This window comes from Loxodonta africana, chromosome 3, assembly GCF_030014295.1.
Source record: "Loxodonta africana isolate mLoxAfr1 chromosome 3, mLoxAfr1.hap2, whole genome shotgun sequence".
NCBI lineage: Eukaryota > Metazoa > Chordata > Mammalia > Proboscidea > Elephantidae > Loxodonta > Loxodonta africana.
Window position 1 is genome coordinate 24,080,073 of NC_087344.1, and position 22,927 is coordinate 24,102,999.

The 22,927-nt window shown below is 52.8% G+C and overlaps 1 protein-coding gene across 7 annotated transcripts in view; it reads left to right on the forward strand.

The window, feature by feature from the left end:
• DNM2 (dynamin 2) overlaps positions 1-22,927 on the forward strand; it is a 94,750-nt gene that overhangs the window by 22,643 nt on the left and 49,180 nt on the right. For all 7 annotated transcript variants that reach the window (XM_023552427.2, XM_064280660.1, XM_064280662.1 and 4 more), the window contains exon 2: positions 10,605-10,678. In XM_023552427.2, coding sequence (XP_023408195.2) covers positions 10,605-10,678 — 74 coding nt within the window. The remainder of the gene's footprint in view (positions 1-10,604; positions 10,679-22,927) is intronic.

Here is a 22,927-nt window from a genome sequence, read left to right on the forward strand (position 1 = left end):
CTGCTGAACATGCAGGCCATTCACAGTTTGGCTCTTTGAAAAGGATGGCACAGAAGTACTGCTGGCCATCCTTGCAAATGCACTCAGGCTGTGGAGTCTTCAGGCGCGGCGCCTATGATGTTGTGCACCAGGTATGGTTCTGTGGCTGGGCCCCACCACAGGACAGGACCCTTACCACCCCTGCCCTCAAGTTGCTGGTGTTCCATTTGGGGTACACATAAATAAGCAAATAAACCGGAAAGGCACCAACCAGTGAGCAGGACTATGAAGAATTAAAACAGGGCGATGTGGGCTGGGGAGTGACCAGAGGACTGACAAACGTCTCTGAGTTGAGTCCTGAATGGCCAGAGGAAACCAGCATTGCTGAAGGGCTTGGAGCTGGTCGTTTCAGGCAGGGGAACAGCACTGCAAAGACCCTGAGGCACAGGTGTGTTTGGCCTCCTTGCTGTTCCTTGACCACCAATGTGGCTGGAGTGGAGGGACACCAACGTGGCAGGGAAGTGATGGGCAGGTAGCTCAGGGCCTGTGGGCCACGGGGAGGACTTTGGAGGCCTCAGAGGCTGTAAGCAGAGGGTCATGTTCTGACTCACACAGTTGAGTTTTACTGTGATTTTATGGAGTGAATGCTTGATTTGGAGCACAGTGGTAAGAACTTTGTAAACCCAGCTACTCTCTGAGGTAGGTGGCATTCTTCCCATTTAATAGGTGTGGAAACAGGCACAAAGTGTTGACTTGACCTGCTCAGATTTTCCAGAAAGGAAATGGCCTGGATGTTAGCTACAGTCTGGAGAGTCCCAGAGCGGAGGCCTTCAGTTGCCGTGGGCCTCTTCCTCCTTTGGCTCCTTATCAGATTGACCAGGAGCAGGTGACACTAGGTCTTAAGTGCCAAGGGTGGGGCTCACTGTGTTGGCTGTGGGATTCCTGAGCAGGGAGGAGTGTGTGGAGGTGGGGCCCAGGAGTGAGATTGTGACAGCCATGGAGGCACTGACCTCCTCCACCATTGTCTAAGCGTCAGTTTCCTCATCGGTAGCATGGCAGGATTGTTCATTCATCCCATCGTGTCCAGCTCTGTGTTGGTGCCAGGGAGAAAACCAAGAATGTGCCAGACAAAGGACCCTGCCCTCGCAAGCCTACGCCTCTAATAGGGGGTAAGGAAGCCAAATGACAGCCAGGTGAACAGATCAGTAAACTGGAAGATGGCAGTTAGGAGTGGGGTTGAGCAGGTGGTGTGTGCGAAGCAGAGTAGGAGGAGACTTTTTGCCAGGGCCTGGCAGCAGGTCACGTGAATGCCGCAGGAAGAGAGGTCCACGCTGAGGGAATAGCCAGTGCAAAGGCCCTGAGGTGGGACCGTGCTTGGTGCATTTGGGAACATGGAGGAGGCCTGTGTAGCTGGAGTGTCGAGTGGTGGGGACGGGTGAGGGCAAGGGGGTGAAGCGGAAGATCATTCAGGGGCCTGTGGACCAGGAGGGGAGGACTTGGGCTTTTTTCTCAAGTGAGGTGGGAGCCGTGGGAGGGCTGTGAGCAGAGAGGGGACATTGCTGGACCAGTGTCCTCAGGCTCCCTCTGGCCACTCTGGGGTGAGGGCAAGGAGCCTGGGAGGCAGCGGCTGCACTGGTCCAGGTGCAGTGATGGCAGTAACTGGGCCCTGGCCTTGGACATGGGAAGAAGTAGGAGGAAACAGGTTCTATTTGGAGATGGAGCCAGTGGCACTGCTGGATGGGGTGGGGAGTGTGTAACCCCCTTCCTGCCCGTTGGAGATGGCCATGTGGATATGCTGGTTTCTGCCTAGGAGACACCAAAGTTGGGCTGGGCACTGCAAGGGCGTGGGCACCCATGTGGTGCGTTCTAGTGGAACCACAAAGGAGACCAAGGCCCCTGTTACGGGTAGGGGAAAGGGCCTGCCTCATTGCAACCCACCCCTTTCTCACCAAATGGCCTGGACAAACCCTGAAACTCTGAGCTTTAGTTTCTCTGTCTGTTAAATAGAGGTGATGGTCCTGACGTCATCCTTTTGAGTTTATTCAAGGATTTGCAAGATGTTGCCCAAGAAGGTTACAGCCAGGCTGGGCAGGCAGCTGGTGCTCCCTATACGGGGGTCTTATCGGAGCCCTGAGAGAGTGGAGCAGGCATGAATGGGGGCCTAGAATGTGGTGCTTCCTCTGGGGTGCTCTGGCTATGGCCTGCACTGTGCTAAGGACTAGTATCCTGATGAGTCCCCTTAGCTACCTGCAGGCTTTCGGAAACTGTGCATGAAAGGAGCCTGCGATATATGGCAGTGAGGAAGGGATCCCAGCCCATGGCCTTGGTGGGCCTCTTGCCAGCTGCAGGCTGCTCAGGTGCCATGAGGCCTGGGCCCTGGGCAAACTTAGTTGTGGGATGGGCGCCCTCTGATTCATCACTGCCTTATCTCTGTTGTCCCTGTCCTGGGCAGGCCGCCTGCTTGCCTGCCCCCGACCCCCAGCCCAGCCTGGCTTTTGGCCTTTGTTGTTCCTGCCCCCACCCTCGCCTGTCCCCACCCTCTTGGGGCTGGAAGTCAAAGGGCTCTCGGTTGGGCTTTGTGTTCTGTTCAAAAGGCAGTAAATAAACTGCCCGGCTTCTGATGTGCTGATGTGCGTGTGGTGCCCTTCCCCGTCACCCCCAGCGAGAAAAAAAAAAAAAAGTTGCCATCCAGTTGATTCTGACTCATAGCGACCCTATAGGACAGAGTAGAACTGCCTGGTAGAGTTCCAACGAGCACCTGCTGGATTCAAATTGCCGATGTTTTGGTTAACAGCCGAGCTCTTAACCATTACACCACCAGGGTGGAGAGGGGCCCGTTTTATAGAACTTGGGAGCAGGCTCCGAGGGGGTGAAGCCCCTTGCTGTGGAAAGGGGGCGTCCTCCCAGCCCACGGATGCTCAAGCCAATGCTCCGAGAGGGTGGAGACCTACCAGAGCCACATGCTCACAAGGCAGAGTTGGCATTTGAACCGAGGCTGTATGGCTCCAGAGTCCATGTCCTCCAGTTTCCTCAGCAAACACTGAGCACCTGCTGTGTGCCAGGCCTGTTCTAGGTGCTGAAAACCCCTTGGGGAACAGGCAGGTGATGACTGCCTGCCACAGGCCAAGGCCCCTGAGGCCTTATGGGTGGGGGGGGAAAGGGGTACATTCCACAGCACCTGTGCTGGAGGGTCGGTAGGCAGGCCCTGTGGGGAAGGGACTCCTGGCAGAGGGAACAGCCCCTGCAAAGGCTTGGAGCAGTCCCAGAGGCATGGGGTGCAGAGGGCAAGGCGGGGTGGTGTGGGATGGGCAGGGTGGGGCTGAGGATAAGGGGATAGATCAGAGTTGACCAGTCATGTGGCCTCTGTGGGGGTGGGGGCGGGGGGGGGAAGGTCTTTGTTTTAGAAAGATAACTGGGAGGGAACCCCGGGGCCAGGCTTTGTAGTTAGTTACCTGGGACTCATGGCAACCCCATGTGAGCAGAGTACAACTGCTCTGTAGGGTTTTCAAGGCTGTGACCTTTCAGAAGCAGATCACCAGGCCTGTCTTCTGAGGTGCCTCTGAGTGGGTTCGAACTGCCGACCTCTCGGCTAGTAGTCAAACACTTAATTGTGCTACCCAGGGACTCCTCTATCAGGTGCTGAAATGATAATAATTAACACTTATTCAGCACCTCCCGTATGCCCAGCCCTGTTCTAGGCACGAAGCGTGTAGCAGGAAACAGAATAGAGAAAAATCCTGTCCTTGGGGAGTCTGCATGGTGGGGAGCAGGGGAGCCAGACCAGAAGCAAATAAGTGACATGTAGAGTATGTTAGTGCTGTGGAACCAAACAAATACCAGGAGAGGGGTTGGAACTCTGATTGGGGGTGGCAGCCTCTCTGGGGAGGGATCATTTGAGTCAGAAGCTGAGGGAGCCAGCCCACCAGGGTCCGATTTTCCTCCTTGCACCCAGCTACCCCTGAGGTGGGTGGAGTCATTGCCCTCTTACTAACCAGAGAGGCAGGGAAGCCAGCCTGAGGCCACACAGCACACAGCGTATAGCAGCATTGTGGAAGTGGGTGAGGGGGTGGGCAGCTTTCAGTTCCAGTGAGGGGTGTGGGGGAGGTCAAGGAGGAGGAAGCAGATGACTGAGGCCTGAAAGTCACTTCCAGATCAGTGGACAGTCAGCATTCCTTCTGGCAGAGCTGCTTAGGAGGCCGGAAGGCGCCAGTCGGGCTTCTGCTGCTGTGTTCTAGATATACTTTGATGGGCCTTAGGGCAGGGGCCCCTTGGAGATTTCTGGGCCTGGTGTAGGGGCCTTTTTTTGGAGCTGTCCTGGCCGAGGGTGGGTATCCTTCAGCCTCTTTCCTGCAGGCCTTCCTTCCTTTGCCCTGTCTTTTCCCCCTGGTCATCCTTCTGGCTCTGGTACTACACCTCCAGCCAGAGGCATAATGGGGGCGTGAGGGGTGGCAGAGAGGGACACTTACCCCCAGGGGCAAGTCGAGGGGGGGTGCCAGTGGCTTCACTAGTGGTGTGAAGGGTGAGGGCTGCACCGGGTGACACTGTCAGAGGAGGTGGCACCACACGGTCCAGAGATATGTCTGACCAAATTACACTGTGCAAGGACTTGAGCTGCTCCAGAAAGCCTGTGCCCACTTCAGCCATGTTTCAGTGCTGCTCTCTGCTGCCGGTGCTCTCAGTGTCTGCTGGGATGATTCCCCGGCCTGGAGGCGCTGCTCATGCTTCCGCAGTGGCGGCCTGGGCCTCCCCAGAGCCCCCTGTCAACCTGCCTCTGCCCTTCTCCTTTTTGTCTCCACTATCAACATCTCTTTGGCTTGAAATTTGGGGGTGGGTGTGCAACTTAGAGATCACCCTTGGGCACATATTACCCTTGCTCTGCCCTTGCCCGTAGCCCTAGAAGGCCTTCCTCCCTACATGTGCCCAGAGCTCCTGGGGCTTCTCTTGGGCATCACCCTCGCCCTCCTGTTTGTCAGAGGCTCTAACTATCTGTTGTCTTTGCTGGACGATGGTGGTGTCTGGGGCCTCACCATTGTCCTCCTGGTGCCTGGCACCCCAGAGGCATCCAGGGAACAGTCACAGGACAGCACATGCAAACGCCAGTGGGTTAAAGCCTTGTCCTGTCTGGGGAGACACCCATGGCTCCCATGTCCGATGGGCCTGCCAAGAGGCCAGGCAGCCTGATGGTAAGAGGGGTCAAACTCTGCCACTCATGGGCTCTGTGATCTTGGGCAGGCACCCAGCCTCTGGGAATCTGTAAAATGGAGCTGATGGACTGATCTCATTGGATTCTTATCAAGATTAAATGGGTTCATCCACAGAGTTTTCACCTCCTTGTCTGACACACAGGGAGCAGTTGATAACTGTTAGGTATTCTTTTTTTAAATAATTTTTGGGTTGATAATCCATATGGATGGTGTAGAATTCAGAGATACTTGAGATGTGCTGTGACTCTCCCTCCTAGCCCATCCCCAGCCACCTGGCCCTCTCCTCTGAGCGTCTGTGAATTTATAAACAAATACACATGGGCTCTATTTTTTTCTGTTTTGTTTACTTCAGTCATAAACACTGACGCTGTTCTACAGCTTTTTTTTTTTTTTCTTACTTATTACACCTAAGGGGAAGTTTCATATTGAGAAAGAAAGCATTTTTTTCTTTTTTTCTTCTGTGGCTGCACAGTGTTTTGGATGGACTGTAATTTAACTAGTCCCTACTGACGGGCTTTGAAGTTCTTTAGATGCGAGCTGTTCTTTTTATTGGAAGGTGAACAAGATTGTAATGAATTTCGTGTGCGAATTTTAGTGGAATGTTCACTTGGTACTGTTTATCTGAATTTTCATGTGTACCTCCTCCTGGACTTACTTGTACTCGTGACCTTTTTATTGAGATTTAACTTGATATGGCAAATTGGTAAATTGTACAAATGTTAAGTGTACATAGTGATTTTTTTTTTTTAAATAAACGCGTGCACCCTTGGTAACCTCCGGGCAGATCAAGGTACAGAAGTTTTTCATCATCCCAGAAAATTTCCTCTCATGCTTCTTCTGAGTCAGTTAAAGTTCAAGTCTACCCTATGACTCGACAAGAGAAATAAGGGCATATGTCTACAAAAAGGCATGTATGAGAATGCTTACAGTAGGTTTATTTGTAAATGGCCCCAAACTGGAAAGACCTCAAATGTCCATCAACTGGTGGACAGATAAATGAACTGTGGTCCATCCATGCAGTGGAGCAGGACTTGGCAAAGAAAAGGCCACCCACAGCAACCGTGGGTACCCCCAGCAACCTGGAGACTCCCACAGACACGATGGTGGTGGCTCCATGTATGCGCTTCTCCTGTGTGGTTTGGTCCCTGATAGTGCTCTGCTCGTACACTTCAAAAAGAAGAGTTGAAGAGGTAGAATGGACAAATTCTTGTCAATAGCACCCACTGCGACACCATGCCTCCGATGTGCATGGTGTTTCGTGTCACTGCCTCTCAGGTCCCTGCCTGTGAGCCAGGCAGCCTGGGGCTCCAGGAGAGCCAGGTCCATGTGTGGTGGCTGGGAAGTTAACAGCCCCCAGGAGGCCCCTGTGTCCCCTGGAGAGCCTGCTGGCATGCCCTCTTGCAGCAGCAGCCTAATGTCTGCCATCAAGTGGCATTGCTCTGCTGGAGACGCCGGAACACCCTTGCTGGGGCCACGTGACCTGTGCCTGTCCTCCTTGTTCTTTCCCCAACTGGCCCACTGTGCCTCCAGGTTACACGTGGCTCAGAGAAGCCTTTCCTTTCTGCGGTGAAGTGAGTTCTTTTATGTGGCCTTTTGCATTGGTTCTTGGCAAAAACAATTTGAGAGATTTTTCCCGTAAGCCCTGAGGAGTTACCTCTGCTCTAGTTTTTTACCCCAGAGGGTTTGTTACTTTTGTCTAGGTTGTTTGACATTGCCTGGGTAAGCTTTAACCAACTTGATTTGATACTTTTTGCCTGGTCCTGGGCTATAGCCTGTCCTGTGGCTGGTATGCACCTTGCAAGGATTGGTCAACAGACTATGCAAATAAAGTATCTGTGGCATACTGAGAGGGGATTGGTTAGTTCATGGTCCTGGTAGGAGGGCCATGCCTTGAAATTGGCAAGGAGTTTGTATATATAAGCAGCCAACCCCACAGAGGTTTTTTTGGAAAAAAAAAACAGGAAGAAAGAAGCAGGTAGAACTTGAGAGAGAGGAGGCAAGGAACCTCCTAAAAAAGCTGTAACATGGATCAAGGATGTAACACTACAGATCATGACAGGCCCAGAGGGGCCCTGAGGTAGAGCCGAAGGCAGGGAGGCCAAAGGCAGAGGGGCCTGTCCTGAGGGGGCTGAGAGGAAGCCTGTCCACAGGGCGCCGAGAGGAGCTGAGAGAGCTGTCTTGCGCTGAAGAAGGGAGGACTGTGCTCTCCGTTTTGGGGGAGCCTTCCTGACCCTGAGTTGTACCTTGTTACTTCCTTAATAAGCCACTTAACTGTAAGTGTGGACTGTGAGTTCTGTGTGGCCGTCAAAATGGATTATCGAACGCAGCAAAGAAGTAGAGAGTACCGTGGGAGGGACAGCTGATGTCGTAATTGGTAAAAAGATTGGAGAGTGGAGATATGTCTGACCTCCACCTCATAGGAATCAGCTTTGGGCTGATCCTGGTCATTATCACTCCTGAAGTTAGGTTATGATCCTACTACTACTACCACCATTCTACACTGACCATCCAAGCGCCCAACTAAGTACCCCCAAAGTGTGTCTTCTTAGCAGTAACCCCTCATCCCCATCAGAATGTTGGTGCCAGTGTCCCCAGTATCTCCAACAGTGGTGATCCAAAAACCAAACCAAACCCAGTGCCGTCGAGTCGATTCCGACCCATAGTGACCCTATAGGACAGAGTAGAACTGCCCTGTAGAATTTCCAAGGAGCGCCTGGCGGATTCGAACTGCTGACCCTTTGGTTAGCAGCCGTAGCACTTAACCACGGCACCACCAGGTAGAGAGTGAATAATCCTTGAGTAAATGAGCCTATGACCTTGGTCAGGTCATGCATCCTCTCTGTGTCTCAGTCTCCTCATCTCTTGAATAGGAATAGTAGTAGTACTCCACCACAGAGTTGTCAGCGTGAAACATGGCACATGGTGTAAGGTGCTTGGCATGGGGCCTGTAGTATTCCATGGGCCCTTTGTCATCCTCTGGAACATGAGGTGCCGTCTGGCACTTGAGGCGTGGAGGGTTGGCTGTGCCCCAGGGCCGTGGGAGGCAGGATGCAGTGCAGAGGCAAGGGGTTCCAGGGTCTCCGTCATGTCCTCGGATGTGCTCTGCTCTGCCTCAGGCCCTACCTCCCTCTCTCTCTCACACACACTGCTCAGTCCATCTCAGGTCCATGGCTGTCTGCTTCCTAAACTGCTTCAGCTTCTGTCCAGAACCTGTTCACTGCCCTCTATGTTCCTGCCTCCCCAGTCCAGCCCCTATCATCCCTGGCCTGGACCATTGCTGTCACCTCCTGCCTGGCTTTCACCCCCACCGTTGCCCCATGGCAGCCACAGGTCTTTTAAATGCACGTATCTGTTATAATCTGGCTGTACCTGAGCCCCATGGGTGGCCCAGCTCTCTAGAATCATGACCAGACTCCTCACTGAGGCCGCACCACCCCTGACCCATCCATCCCTTCAGCCCTGTGACTCCAGGCAACTTCTCCTTCAGCGCCTGCTCACTGCAGGCTGGGTTGTCCCTGCGTGTGCCACCACATCCCTGCACCCAGTCCAGAGGTGGCAGTGCTAAACATGGTCGGAGAACCAGCAGGCTGATGAAACTTGAACGCCATCGTGCAGGGCATGTGGCAAGGGTGTGTCTTCACCTTCATTCCGCCCACTGGGTGTATAAGGTCCCAGGATTGCTGACACCCACCCTTGGCTGAGAACCATTGACTTCCCTCATCTGGGGCCTCCATAGCCCCCGCCAGTGCAGGTAGGGCACCCCCCTGAGGCACTGTGGTCATCATAGAGCTGGAGGATCACGATGCTGTTGGTCTTGCTGTATATGGAACATTACAGACACCCAGCACCAGTTGTGCTTCATCCTGCATGAATTTCGGACAGTTGAAACGTTCATTTAGGCACAACCTTGTTTGAAATTCCCTCAGCCTAGAACCTTACTCCTAAAACAACAAAGAGCCCTTTGCACGACTTCTAATATACTGTGAACATTCTGATTCTTTCTTCAGAGCCTGCCTGGACCTCTGCCCTTTCCTCCCCTTTCTTAATGATGGAGCCCTGGTGGCGCAGTGGTTAAGAGCTGGGCTGCTAACCAAAAGGTCAGCAGTTCAAATCCTTCAGCTGCTCCTTGGAAACCCTATGGGGGCAGTTCTACTCTGTCCTATAGGGTCACTATGAGTTGGAATCGACTTGATGGGAATGAGTTATTTTTTTGTATTCTTAATGGTACAGCGTTGGGCGTTGGGGTGTGTCAGGGATGAGAGCTCTCCTTCCCAGCAGAGAGGTGTTCTTCTGGTCGTCCTACTTTTCTCGAAGCCAGGTGCGTGCATTTAGTATAAGTTGGTGCAGGCTCCTTGCTTGCTCTAGGGTGGTTGTGCCTGAGTGTTTACGTAGTAAAATACACAGGATATATATTTTAATTAAGCAGCTTTATTGAGATACACTTGATGTACAGTGAACGTCACCTATTTTAAGTTCAGTGAGTTCTAATAAATTTACAGAGTTGTGCAAACATCACCACAGTCCAGTTTTTAGAACATTTCCATCCCCTTGGGAAGCTCCCTCCTGCCCTTTTGTAGCTAATCCCTTTTACCAGCCTCAGCCCGCCACTCTTCTTTGTTCAACCCTATAGATTTGCCTTTCTCTGACATGAAATACATCATATTTTGTCATTGACTATTGTCATTAGGTGACATTGAGTTGACTCTGACTCATAGCGACCCCATGTGCAACAGAATGAAATGTTGCCTGGTCCTTGACTCAATAGCAACAGGGTTTTTAAGAAGCCCTAGTGGCACAGTGGTTAAGCACTCTGCTGCTAACTGAAAGGTCGGCAGTTTGAACTCCCCAGACTCTCTGTGAGAGAAAGATGTGGCAGTCTGCTTCCGTAAGATTACAGCTGTGGAAACCCTGTAGGGCAGTTCTACTCTGTCCTGTGGGATTGCTATGAGTTGGAATCTGCTCAGCGGCAATGCGTTTGGTTTTTGCTGTTGACTACTTTCCTTCTATTTTGCCTTTAGATTGTATACATGGCATTATATTAATTAATAAATGTATATAGGGAGTTCATTGATCTCTTTTTGTATGTAGGAGATCATCAAAATATTTGTTAAGGAGAGGGCCCTCTGGGCATGTTAGAGCCCAGAGCATGTGTGGCAGCTATGTGAAACCTGTAGGCAACAAGAATCACTTCTATTGACCTCTGACCTTCAATCCAGTCCCTACCTCCACCCCAGGTGTCCTCAGGACCCTCCAAGGCCAGAGTGCTCCCCAGTCCCAAACTGGGGGTGGTGCCTTTGCTAAGATTACCCAAATTGCCCAGTTTGCAAGAGGGCAATCTCACACCATGTGTGATCACACTTCCTGCCCTACGAGATAGACGCGTGAGTAATTTCTCTCCCTTTTCCCCCCCCCCGCTCACAGGGACTTCCTTCCCCGCGGTTCAGGAATCGTCACACGGCGGCCTCTCATTCTGCAGCTCATCTTCTCAAAAACAGGTATGGTGGGGCGGCCTGCAGGCAGCCAGCTTCTGCAGGACATGAACCTGGACACAGGTGTCCAGGATCAGGGGCTGAGGGAGGAATCTTGAGTCCTGGGCTGTTGTTTGAGTTCACGTTTTCCACTTATGTATGTAGGGAAGTTGAAGAACAGTTCAGCAAACACCCACATGCCCATAAGGAGAGTCAGTGACTGACCAGGCTCCAGTCGGCCATATTTGCCATAGAGTTTCCAAGGAGCACCTGGTGGATTCGAACTGCCAACCTTTTGGTTAGCAGCTGTAGCACTTAACCACCATACCACCAGGATTTCCTTATATATTGTAGAGAGTGCTTTTTTGCTGATCATTTCAAAACCAGTAGCAGATACTGTGGCACCTCAGCTAAATACTCCAGTGTGCTTCCCATTGAAATAAGGACACTCTTCTGCATAGCCACAGTCAGAACCGCACCCAAGAGGAGGACTCACTCCTGACTGTTACCTAATGTGTCCGGTCTATATTCACAGGTTCCCAGTCTTCCCTCAGATGTCTTCCCTGGCTGGCTTTACACCTGCTGTCATCGATCCTATCACATGCTCCATTGCAGTGGCTCCTGTTTTAAATAGAGCAGAATCCTCACCCATTACTTAACAGCACTGACTTTTAGTATGTGTGTGTGGCAAAAATAGATTCAACAAAAAATTGGCCAGTTCAACAGTTTTTATATGTATAATTCCATGACATTAATTTCATGCATCATATTGTCAACCATCACCACTATCCTTTTCCAAATTATTCCACCACTGTTAACAGGAATTCAGCACCCCCTAAGCAAACAGTGTTGACTTTAAAAAAAATCTGTTTTATTTGGTGTTGCTGTTGAGAGAATATATGCTGCCTAACATACACCAATTGAACAGTTTCTGCATGTACAGTTCAATGACACTGATTACATTCTTAGAGTTGCGTAACATTCTCACTCTCCTGTTCCAAATTGTTCCTCCCCCATTAACATAAACTCACTGCCCCCCAGCCCCAAGTTTCCTAGCCGATCTTTTGAATTGCCGTTGTCAATTTGACCCCTAGATAGGCAGTTCTTAAAAGAGCACGATGCTCAAGAAAGACATTCTTTACTAGTTAAACGAAACTACTGTCTGATTTAAAGAAGACTTCAGGAAATATTTTTGGTTTAAGGTTTAAAGATTATCTCGGGGCAGTAGTTTCGGGGGTTCATCCATGATGTTATTTTTCTGTTCTCTGCTTCCATGGCCTTGGTTTATTTCTGTTCTTCTCACACAAGTCTGATCTGATGTGGCGTGTGTCCCAGCTTGAAACCCGTTCGGCCCCCTCCAGCCCAAGGGGGTTCGTTTGAAAGCACCTCTGGCCAGAGGCTGGTTCCTGAGAGGGGAGCTGTTGAGGGTGGGGCCTCTTACCTCCAGAGTCGCTCGGGGTCTGCCTGCTGCATTCTAAGCTAACTATGATTACCAGCTCCAAGTGTGCTAGCTTTACCCTGACCTTGTTAAAAGCCACCCCCACCCCGATAGCACATACCCCGGGGAAGGCAGCTGACAACAGCCCTATTTACAGACAAGGAGACTGAGACTTAGCCAAGTTACCTATCTTTTTAGTGGGCAGCAATCTGGTATCTGCTGGCAGGTGGCTCTGACCCCGAACCCTGCCTCATCAATTTCAAGGCATGGTGGGAGTGCCATGCCTTGAAACTGAGGAGTAGTTTGTGTATATAAGCAGCCATCCCCACAGAGGTTGTGGTGTTGTGCCAGGTCAGCCTCTCCCCTTCATCCTCTTGACTCTGCCCAGTCCAGGAGAGTGGGCGTGACTCTCCCAGAAGACCTATGGCTGCTCTTGGCTCTAATGAGTGGCAGGAGCTGATTGGCCCTGCACCTACTATCTGTGAGCTCTGCCATGTTATAGGTCACAGGCGGGCGAATAGGCCGGCCCTTGTGCATTCAGCTGTCCAATCAGCTGTGCCAGGAAGGGGTAGCAGTAGAGCATCAGTTTCAGAGACTGATGAGGATCAGTCACCGTAGCGCTTGGCAAGATACAAGTTTCTGCTTGCGATTCAGCAGAACGAGTTCCCAGGGGATGCTGATGCTGCTGGTCCAAACACACTTGGAAAACCTCTGCTTTCGAGGATCTGGGCTGGGAGCCAAGACTTCCCAGGTTCCAATCCTGGCACCTACCCCCACCCCACTACCTGTCTGGCCCCCAGAGAGTTACTGCTGCTCACGAGCCACATTTCCTGCGGGACAGTGAAGATAGTACCACCTTTGTTGGTTGTTGTGAAGATGACATGTTTCAGAACACGTATAGCCCTTAGAATAGTGCCTGGCACACACCAGGCCCTCCATGGTTGGTACTGTCCTAAGGACTGCGGTTTTGTGCATGCTGCCGGCCTGTCTGGGCACAGGGTGCTGGGAGAACAGATCACTGGCTTCCTGGGCTGGAAGGCCGTTTAGCTGTGCCATAGCGGGAGGGTGTTCCCATGGCCTCCACTGAGCGCTTGGGGCTGCTGCCCACTGCCTGCCTTTCAGGCAACAGGTGGGGGAGACTCAGGGGGCAAGAATGTGTGGGATCTGTTCTCCCAGCACCCTGTGCCCAGACAGGCAGGCTTCCCGAGGAAGAGGAAGTGATGTTTGAGCTGCCAGCTGGCAGGTGCATTGACGGGTGTTAGAGAAGGAGGAACTCTCCTTCCCAGCAGAGAGGAGTGTGCGGGAAGACCCAAGGTGGTGACGCCCATGGTGGCCTGTTGGTGGAACTGAAATTCCTCCTGGGTGAGGGGGAAACACGTGATGAGTGTCAGCCTGTTGGGAGCACTGAGGGCGGGGGCCCAAGAGCTCATGCATCTGCCAGGACCTGAGCTGGATTAACCTGGAAATCTCCATTCCTGGCCTTCACACTTGACAGATAAGGAAATAGAGACTTTGGGAGCTGAAGCCACTTGCCTGGGGACACATGCAAGGGTCACCTCTGAGCCCGGCCTTGGGGAGTATGGCCTGAGGCCAAGGTGTGGCTTGACCCAGTGACTGTTGGTGGAGAGGAGACCGTAGGGGGACCAGGGAGGAGCAGGAGCAAGCACCTGGGCAAGTGGTAGGGGGTGTGGTGGGGGCCGCTGGAATTAGGTGGCGGCGTTGGAGACCAAGCCATATTTGGATCCTGGGTATTTTCCAGAAGGCGAGCTGCCAGAACCTGTTGTTGGGCTACGTATAGGGATAGGAGGAGAGGCCTGTTTTAGTTATCTAGTGCTGCTACAACAAATACCACAAGTGGATGGCCTTAACAAAGAGAAGTTTGTTTTCTCACAGTTTAGGAGGCTAGACATCCAAATTCAGAGTGCGGGTACTACGGGAAGGCTTTCTCTGTCTCCAGAGGAAGGTCATTGTTTCTTCTGAGCGTCTTCTCCTGGGCAGTCTTCATGTGGCTTAACATCTCTTTTCCTCTTTCTCTGCCTGCTTGGTTGCCTGTTTAATCTCTTTTTATAGATCAAAAGATTGATATAAAACACATCCTACACTAATCTTGTCTCATTAACATAGCAAAGACAACCTTTTCCCAAGTGGGATTATAACCACAGGCAGAGAAGTTAGGATTTACAACAACATATATTGGGGGGGGGGGGCACAATTTTTTTTTTTTTTTTAATTTTTATTGTGCTCTAAGTGAAAGTTTACAAACCAAGTCAGTCTCTCATACAAAAACTTACATACACCTTGCTATTTACTCCTAGTTGCTCTCCCTCTAATGAGACAGCACACTCCTTCCCTCCACTCTCTATTTTCGTGTCAGTTTGGCCAGCTTCTGACACCCTCTGCCCTCTCGTCTCATCTCCTCTCCTCTCCTCTCCAGACAGGAGCTGCCCATATAGTCTCATGCATCTACTTGATCCAAGAAGCTCACTCTTCACCAGTATCATTTTCTATCCCATAGTCCAGTACAATCCCTGTCTGAAGAGTTGGCTTTGGGAATGGTTCCTGTCTTGATCTAACAGAAGGTCCTTCTAGTCTCAGTCAGACCATTAAGTCTGGTCTTTTTAGGAGAATTTGAGATCTGCATCCCACTGCTCTCCTGCTCCCTCAGGGGTTCTCTGTCGTGTTCTCTGCCAGGGCAGTCATCAGTTGTAGCCAGGCACCATCTAGTTCTTCCGGTCTCAGGCTGTTGTAGTCTCTGATTTATGTGGCCCTTTCTGTCTCTTGGGCTCATAATACCTTGTGTCTTTGGTGTTCTTCATGCTCCTTTGCTCCAGGTAGGTTGAGACCAATTGATGCATCTTAGATGGCCACTTGCTAGCATTTAAGACCCAAGACGCCACTCTCCAAAGTGGAATGCAGAATGTTTTCTTAATAGATTTTATTATGCCAGTTGACTCAGATGTCCACTGAAACCATGGTCCCCAAACCCCCGCCCTTGCTACGCTGGCCTTCAAAACGTTCAGTTAATTCAGGAAACTTCTTTGCTTTTGGTTTGGTCTAGTTGTGCTGACCTCTCCTGTATTGTATGTTATCTTTCCCTTCACCTAAAATAGTTCTTATCTACTATCTAGTTAGTGAAAACCCCTCTCACTCCCTCCCTCCCTACTCTCGTAACCATCAAAGAATATTTTCTTCTCTGTTTAAACTATTTCTCGAGTTCTTATAATATTGGTCTCATATTTGTCCTTTTGCAGCTGATTAATTTCACTCAGCATAATGCCTTCCAGATTCCTCCATGTTATGAAATGTTTAATGGATTTATCATTTTTCTTTATCCATGCATAGTATTCCACTGTGTAAATGTACCATAATTTATCCATTCTTCCATTGATGGGCACCTTGGTTGCTTCCATCTTTTTTCTATTGTAAACAGTGCTGCAATGAACATGGATGTGCATGTACCTGTTCGTGTAAAGGCTCTTATCTCTCTAGAATATATTCCAAGGAGTGGGATTGCTGGATCATATGGTAGTTCTATTTCTAGCTTTTTAAGGAAGTGCCAAGTCAATTTCCAAAGTAGTTGCACCATTTTACCTTCTGGGGGACACAATTTAATCTGTAGCAAAACGCTTCCTGTGTCTCCAGTTTGAGTACTCTGCCCCACCCCCTGCAGCCTGACCACAGCATTTCCAGTCTCTTACTGCTTTAAGTGATCATGTGCCCACTTCGTGCCAGGCCTCAGCAGGACGCCTGGGAGGCATCATGAACACACTGGTGCTGTTCTGACCCTCTGTAAGCCCCGGCCCAGTGGGGGCAGCAGATGTGGGGGCTGCTCAGCACACCAGTGTCTTACTGCCGCTGGGGTCCTGCTAAGAGTGGAAAGCATTGAGGCTTGTGGGAGTGTATGATGGACATTGGAGGTCCCTTGGGCCAGGGGCCCAAGGAGAACATTCTAGGCAGGGGCAACAGTGAGTGCAAAAATGTGAGGGGAGGCAGTGAGGCTGGACAGGGGCAGAAGGCCAGCCTCACAGGTGAGGAATTCTGGCCATGAGGAGCTGTGAATGGCAAGTGGGGTGGGCAGAGACTGGCTCAGCTGTGAGTTTTGGGAAGCCCTGCTGGCTGCCTCTTGGAGCAGGGACCAGGCAGGGCCAGGAGTGCTGCAGGGAGGCCAGTGACGTTGGCATGGCGTCAGAAGAGAGGTGCTGGAGCAACTCACTAATGGGAGTGAGGAAGCTAAGTGCAGTGTGGGCCACAGTGATTGCTGGGGCTTGTGGGGCTCTGGGGGCTATACGGGCTGTGTGCGCCAGAGAGTGGAATTTCATCGAGCCTGGCTCTTGGGGACAGGAGAGCCTGGGGGTGAAGATCATGGGCTCTGAGCCAGGCTGCCACCCCTTATTGGCCAAGGGCCTCGGGCAAATGGCTTCCCTGTGTGTACCTCAGTTTCCTCATCTGTAAAATGGGGATGCCAGTGGTACCTGCCTCATGGCTGTGTTACCCATGTGGCTGCCTCTTCCTGTGGGGTCCAGGGTCTAGAGATGTGACCCCTGATGCTGGGCCTCACTCCTCCCCTCTGACATCTGAGATCCAAGTGTCACGTGCCTTCTCATTCAGACTGGTCTCGGTGAACCATTACTTTTAACCAACTTAGTTTGAAAATTACCTAAGACCGCCATCATGAGGAAGTTTGGTGGCCTGTGGGTGAACCCTGCCCCTCCTTGGGCACCAACCCTGGCTGTTGAGAACTGTTCCCGTGTGGAATGTGGACGATGCGAACGGCTATCCTAAGCCCTCCCCACCAGGCCTTGACCTTATCTTGTGCTCCTCAAAGGCTTCCCTTGCACTCAGGATAAAACCCAACCTCCTTCTCAAGGCCTAGTGGCCCTGCCTCCTGGGGCCTTGCTGGCCTCTGGGGCCTCACCTCCTCATCCTGCCTTCAGCCACCTTCTCCCTCCTGACCCTCAAGCCCAGCCTGTTTGTTCCACCTGTGGGCCTCTTCACTCCCAGCCCTCCCTGCCTGGAGAACCCTGCGCCAGCCCCCACATCGCTGTTCCCCTTCATCCATCGGGTAACCCTTCCCCAGAGTCCTCTCTGACCACACACCCACCCGGTTACTCGTTGCCTCCTTCCGCCATAGCACGTGTCATGTGACATCATCCTCTTTTGTTTCTTAATAGCCCCTCTTCTCCCTGAGAATATCAGCGCTGCAAGGACTGGGCCATTAATCTGCTTTTTCCACTGCTCTGCCCCCAGTGCCTAGTACAGGGCCTGCCACACAGTAGGCACTCAGTAAGCATCAACTGAGTGCCTGAGCGGGCTCCAACGGCACCTGCTGTGGAAGGGCCCCCCGGTGGAAGGCAGGCAGGATTATCAACAACTGTTTATCTAGCATCTTCCCCCTTTGAGCTGGGCCTTTCTCTAAAGCCCTGTGAACTCCACAGCATCGAGGCGTGGGCCTGGGCCTCATTGACAAGATCACAACTCAGAGCTGGCATGGGTCAGGCTGGGACTGGCTGGCATATCAGCCCAGGGCTATTAGCTTCCCAGTAGCAGTATGTCCTGAACTGGGAGATGCTCAAGACTTACCTTGAATCAGAGGGGGCTCGAAGGCATGGGATATGCTGGGGCTGCACCCTCTTCCTGCCCTGTTGATGGCCCTGAAAAGCCCCGTGTGAACAGATCCTGTTGAATTGTGTCGTACCCAGAGTTTCCCAAATGCCATTGGTACCTGCCTGGCCTGCCAGTCAGCAGTGTCTGTCTGCTTTGAGGAGTCAGCCTGGTTGTTTGGCTCTCTGCTTGGAGTGGGGAAGGAACAGGTAGAGCCTCTACTGCAAAGCACTTAGACCCTGAGGCGCCTCGCACATTTCTTTAAGCTGTCTGCCCTTGCTGTGGGCCAGCGCTGCGGGACTTGATTGCATTCTTACAGCAGCTCCGTCATCAGCTTCTGTATTGTCCTGTTTTATTTGTGGGGAAACTGAGGACAGAACCCAGCTGAGCGTGACCAGGCTGGGTTGAGCACTGTCACCTCCCTCTTAAGAAATACCAGCAGGCACCTGCAGGCGTGCTTTGCAGTGGGGAGGGCTGTCCCTGGAGCATGCCTCCGGGTACTGTGGTTTTTGGTGAGCCCTTTACAGCAAGGAGGATACACAGACCTCGCAGAGGCCATGCCTGAGGGGGCTGCAGCCTGTCTGTTGAGGGGTTGCTTCCTTGTGTGCTGGGCGGCCTGACCCTTGGAAGGAGGTGGCAGGCAACTTGGAGTCAGGGGATGCCAGGGTGGGGGATTTGCTGTTTAGCACAGTGGGGACCAGCTGGAGGTTCTGTTGAGCAGCTACTGCATATTAGGCCCTGGGAAGGGCAGTGAACACATGTAGTTCCTGCCCTCTTTTGGCTCTGGTGTTAGTCGAGGGAGCTGGGCAGTGAGCCAATGGGATTGAGAGCATAGGGTCTGTCGTGGAGGAGAGGATGAGGGGCGTGGCCAGGGCACATCTGGAACCCAGGGGGTCTGGGTGGGCCTCCCCTCACAAGAGTGTTTAGAGCAAAGACCTGAAAGAAGCTGGGGAGTGAATCATGGGGGACCTGGGAGGAGGGCAGAACTTTTCTCCAGAAAAACTGCTACTGGAGCCTCCGAGCACACAGTTAGGACCTGGCAGGGAGCCGTGCAGGGGCGAGGGTGGCTGGCTGGCCCAGGGTTGGCGGCAGTGTGACAGCTGGATAAGGGCCTGTTTTATTCTTTTGTTCAGTGGCAAATGCCTTTTGAGACCTTGCTGGGCAGCAGGCCCTGGGCTGGGTCCCGCAGAACCCCAGGGCCACTCAGACGGGGAGCCCAGGCTACGGAGGGGGCATCAGGGAAGGCCTCTTGTGACCTCTTCCCGGGGAAGACAGCTGACTAGGAGTCCTGGGAAGGGCGGTCCAGGCAGGGGGATAGCACACCAAAGGTTGGGACATGCTTCAGACCCAGAGAACTGCACCAAGCCTGCGCGGCTAGAGCACAGTTGGCCAGCAGGAGCAACAGGGCAGCAGAGACCCCAGTGCCAGGCCTGGAGGGTTGAGGACGATGGGGTGCCCCTACAGGGGAGTGAGGAGGTATAGTTGCCTTTGGGTCCTGAGTTGAGCCTTCCATGTGGCCTTTCAGGCCTCCTCTCTTGTCTTTTCGGCCCCCAGAAAGCTTTCGGGTGGCCCCTTCCAGAGGGCACGTGGTGTGTGCTCGCTGTCATCCGTGCAGTGCTCTGAGGAAGCACTTGTTTTCACCCCATAGTAGACCTGAGGAAACTGAGGCTAGGGCCCACCTGCCTCAGCCTCACTGTCCCAGGTCACCTTCTGCCACTGCCCTGGGACTCTCCAGTGCCACCTCTTCTTCTACAAAGCTATTATTCTTTCCAGGGTCTGTGAGTTCCAACTGACACATACAGAAAATGGCGCCTATGGCAAACACTAAAATTGCACCCTAGTGCAGGGGCAATCTGTAAGTTGCGCCTCCCTCCCTCCCTCAATTCCAGCACCGGGGGGCAATCTCTCACCTCCACATCCCCCCCATTTTCAAGTTGAATAGATATTGATAGTGGTGACTGTCAGCAGAAATCCTTTGCCCCGTCCCGTCCAGCTGCTTCAGACAGGTGCCTTTCATATTTATGGCATCTCAGAATGTCATTTCGCTCCTTGTCTGGTGTCCCCTTGGACTTGCGCCCGGAGACAAGTACCCCCAGTTATGTGCATGTGCCCTCCCTCCCGCCCCCTACACCTCTGTGTCTACCGTGCTTGAGGAAGGATGTTGGGCCATACCAGGTTAATAGAAACTACGGGGAGGAGGGGAGCTTTAAGTGCTGCCCAGGGCACGTGCCATACCTTAGATCCGCGTCTGAGTCCACAGCCCCAGGCTGTCACCCAGGCAGCATCTAGGAGAACTTGCTCTGTGCCTGTGGGGTGTGTGCAGCAGTTGAAACGCTGAGGCGCTGACCCTGAGACTGGTGGAACTGGCTTTATCATCTGCACACAGGGCTGGGGAACCTGGGTCTCCTTTCCCAACTCATGCTATAGCTGAGCAGGGAGGGAGGGGCAGCTGTGTGGTGGGGACCAGGCCAGGCAGGGCGGCTGGGGGCTCAGCCTCAGTGCTTAGGGCCAGCCGAGAGGGAGGTACCAGGTCACTGAGTGGGCCCACCTTGACCCTAGGCCTCTGACTTGTTCTTCAGACTGTGGGTCATAAAAACAATCATCTCCAGCTTTTATTCTCCCGATGGGGAAACTGAGATGCAGAGGGGGAGCCCCATGGCCAGGCTGCCCCAGGCAGCCTGGCTGCAGGGTTCCGTGCCTCACCCCTCCACCCCACCCTTGTTAATCCCCCAGGCCCAGAGCAGCCTCAGTATGTGGGTAGAGGTTGTCACTTCAGAAAGATGGTGCAGGTGTGGACCCACCTGACTCTTGCCTGCATCCATCGTCTTGGTGCAGGAGGGGCCACCTGGGGCCGGTGCTGGGCGGCCAGGCTGGAGGCAGGGGTTGGTGGAGACTGGCAGGCCACCTCCTCCAAGAGGCTGCTTCTGCTTGCTGGTGTGCTAGATCTTTCCGAGCTCCCGGGATACCTGTCCTTCTCTGCCGTGACCGCACTTCTGCTGTGTCTGCCTCCCCTGCCAGACCCGGGACCCAGCCAACCTCACTTCTGGCTAGGCCGCCAAGGCCCACCTCATTATGGGCCTGGCTCTTGTGGTCAGGAAGTGCTTTGGGAAGGAAGGGAGGAGTGGGTGGGGTGGGGTGGGGGTAGTGTGGTGGTTACTTTATGTCCAGTTTGGTGGCATTGGGGGAGTGGGCTACCTTATGGAAGCTGTTGTAGGGGTCATATCACTTTTCTGGTGGAGTCATTCAGTCGTGCACATGATTATTGAGTGCCTTCTGTATGCTGGGCCCTGTGCTGGGTCCTGCAGACAGCCATCATCAAGGCAGTGTCCCTGCCCTGGTGGCTCACGCACTCAGGGTGCGGGTGGTGTACACAGGCATCATGATATGTCAGATGGTGATAAGTACTTCTGAGAAAAGGAAGGCAGAGGAAGCAGGGGCGAGGCTGGGGCATTGCTGTAGGGAAGGGGACAGTGGGACGTTCTGCGTAACTTGCAAGAGTGGCTTGCCCTGTGCAATTTTGTGGGAGTGACTCGAATTTTCTGCCCCTAGTCTGCTCCCTGGTGTGGCTCTCTGCCCGTCTGCCTGCCCCTCCCTGAGGGTTGCAGTGCTGGCTGCCGCCCATCCTCTGTAGCCCTGAGAAATAGGTCTTGTTGTGACCCCGTTTTATAGATCAGGAAACTAAGATCTGGGTGGACATTCTGACTGTGGAGACTGAGCACATAGTGCCCACAGCATGCTGCCACTTCACGTCAGGGTCTTGAATGCCACAGTGGACAGACAGATCCTGGCCCCATAAACATGAGCCAGGGTGACCTGGCTCTGATGGGAGGAGGCCCAAGATACAGGATGGGATACAGAAAGGGTGCTGTCAGGGAAGGCTCACTGGAAGATGAGACAGTCAAACAGGCCCTGGAGGCGGGGGAGGGGGACACAATCAGAGGCCCACAGGGGAGAGGGCCTGTGTCCTCGCCCCCAGCCCCTTTTCCATCCCGTGTCCCTCTTCCACTCCTTGAAGAGGGATGGTCTGTTGCTGGTGCTGAGCCTGGGCCCTGGAGCAGAAAGAGAACTGAGGTTGGCTGCGGTGGGGTTGGGGGGTGTTGAGGAACTGTTCCATTTTTAGCGGCTGCTGCAGGAAGAGCGGCTGAGTATTTCCTCTTGTCCCTCTGGAGGGCCAGAGCATGACTGCCTTTGGGAGCCAGGTCAGCTGACAGCGGGGTGGGGTGTAGGATCCTGCCCTCTTGAGTTCTGACAAGCTGGCGTCCTCATTGCCCCTACTTCTGGATGGTCTGTGCCCCTGCTGGATGCAGTGATCTCAGCCTTCTGCGTTCTGCTTGATCCCTGTAGTGGAGGTTCAGAGAGGTGAAGAACCTTTTGGTGACCTCATAATGCTGTCTGCCTTCTAGCTTCAGAGTCATTACATGGAGCTAGATTATCTGAGTTCCAAATCCCAGCCCCATCACGGAGTCACCCCCTGAGCTTGGGCCAAGTCATTTTGCCTGTCTGGGTCTCCATTTCCTCATTTGTGAAATAGGGATCATGGAGGCATATACTTGTTGAGGTGGCCATGAGGAGCAAATCGACTCACATGCAGGGCCTGGCCAGTGAGCGAGGCCAGAACGTTGGCTGTAGTTGGTTAGGTTATAGTGAAGTGACAGCAGACGGCCTTGCACTCGTTTCTCTCTGCCTCCTTATACCGCTGAGTAGAGATCCTAGACATTCCAGACTTTTTGTGTTGGCAGGGGTTCATCTCCATCCTTTTGAGTAGCCGTGTATGCCTATGTTGTGATTTATGTAGCCAGGTCTCCTCCTGGTGGACACTGAGGCAATTTCCAGTTTTTTTCCTTTTATTAACAATGTGACAGTGCACATCTGTGCATATCCGCAGTGCCCCAGCTCTTTGGCCTACTTGCCAGCAGGACTTCATCCCCTCTTCTATTTTAGCATAGTACCCAGGGTCTGTGACCTCACAGCCTGGAAGGTTTCCACTCCCCCAACATTTTCCTATGAAAGTGGAAACATGCAGAAAAGCTGAGGAATTGTACGATAAACTGCAGCTACACCTCCAGTGAACATTTCTTGCGTTTACTTGATCACATCTCTGCGCTTGGGTTTTGGTTTCTGTTGCTCGGTGACGGGACCAGCGTGGGTGTGGTGGGGAGTAAGGAATGAATGAGACCTGCAGACACACATGTGGGGATCCCCTCGAGCTGGAGTGCATTGCCAGCAGCTCCTGATTC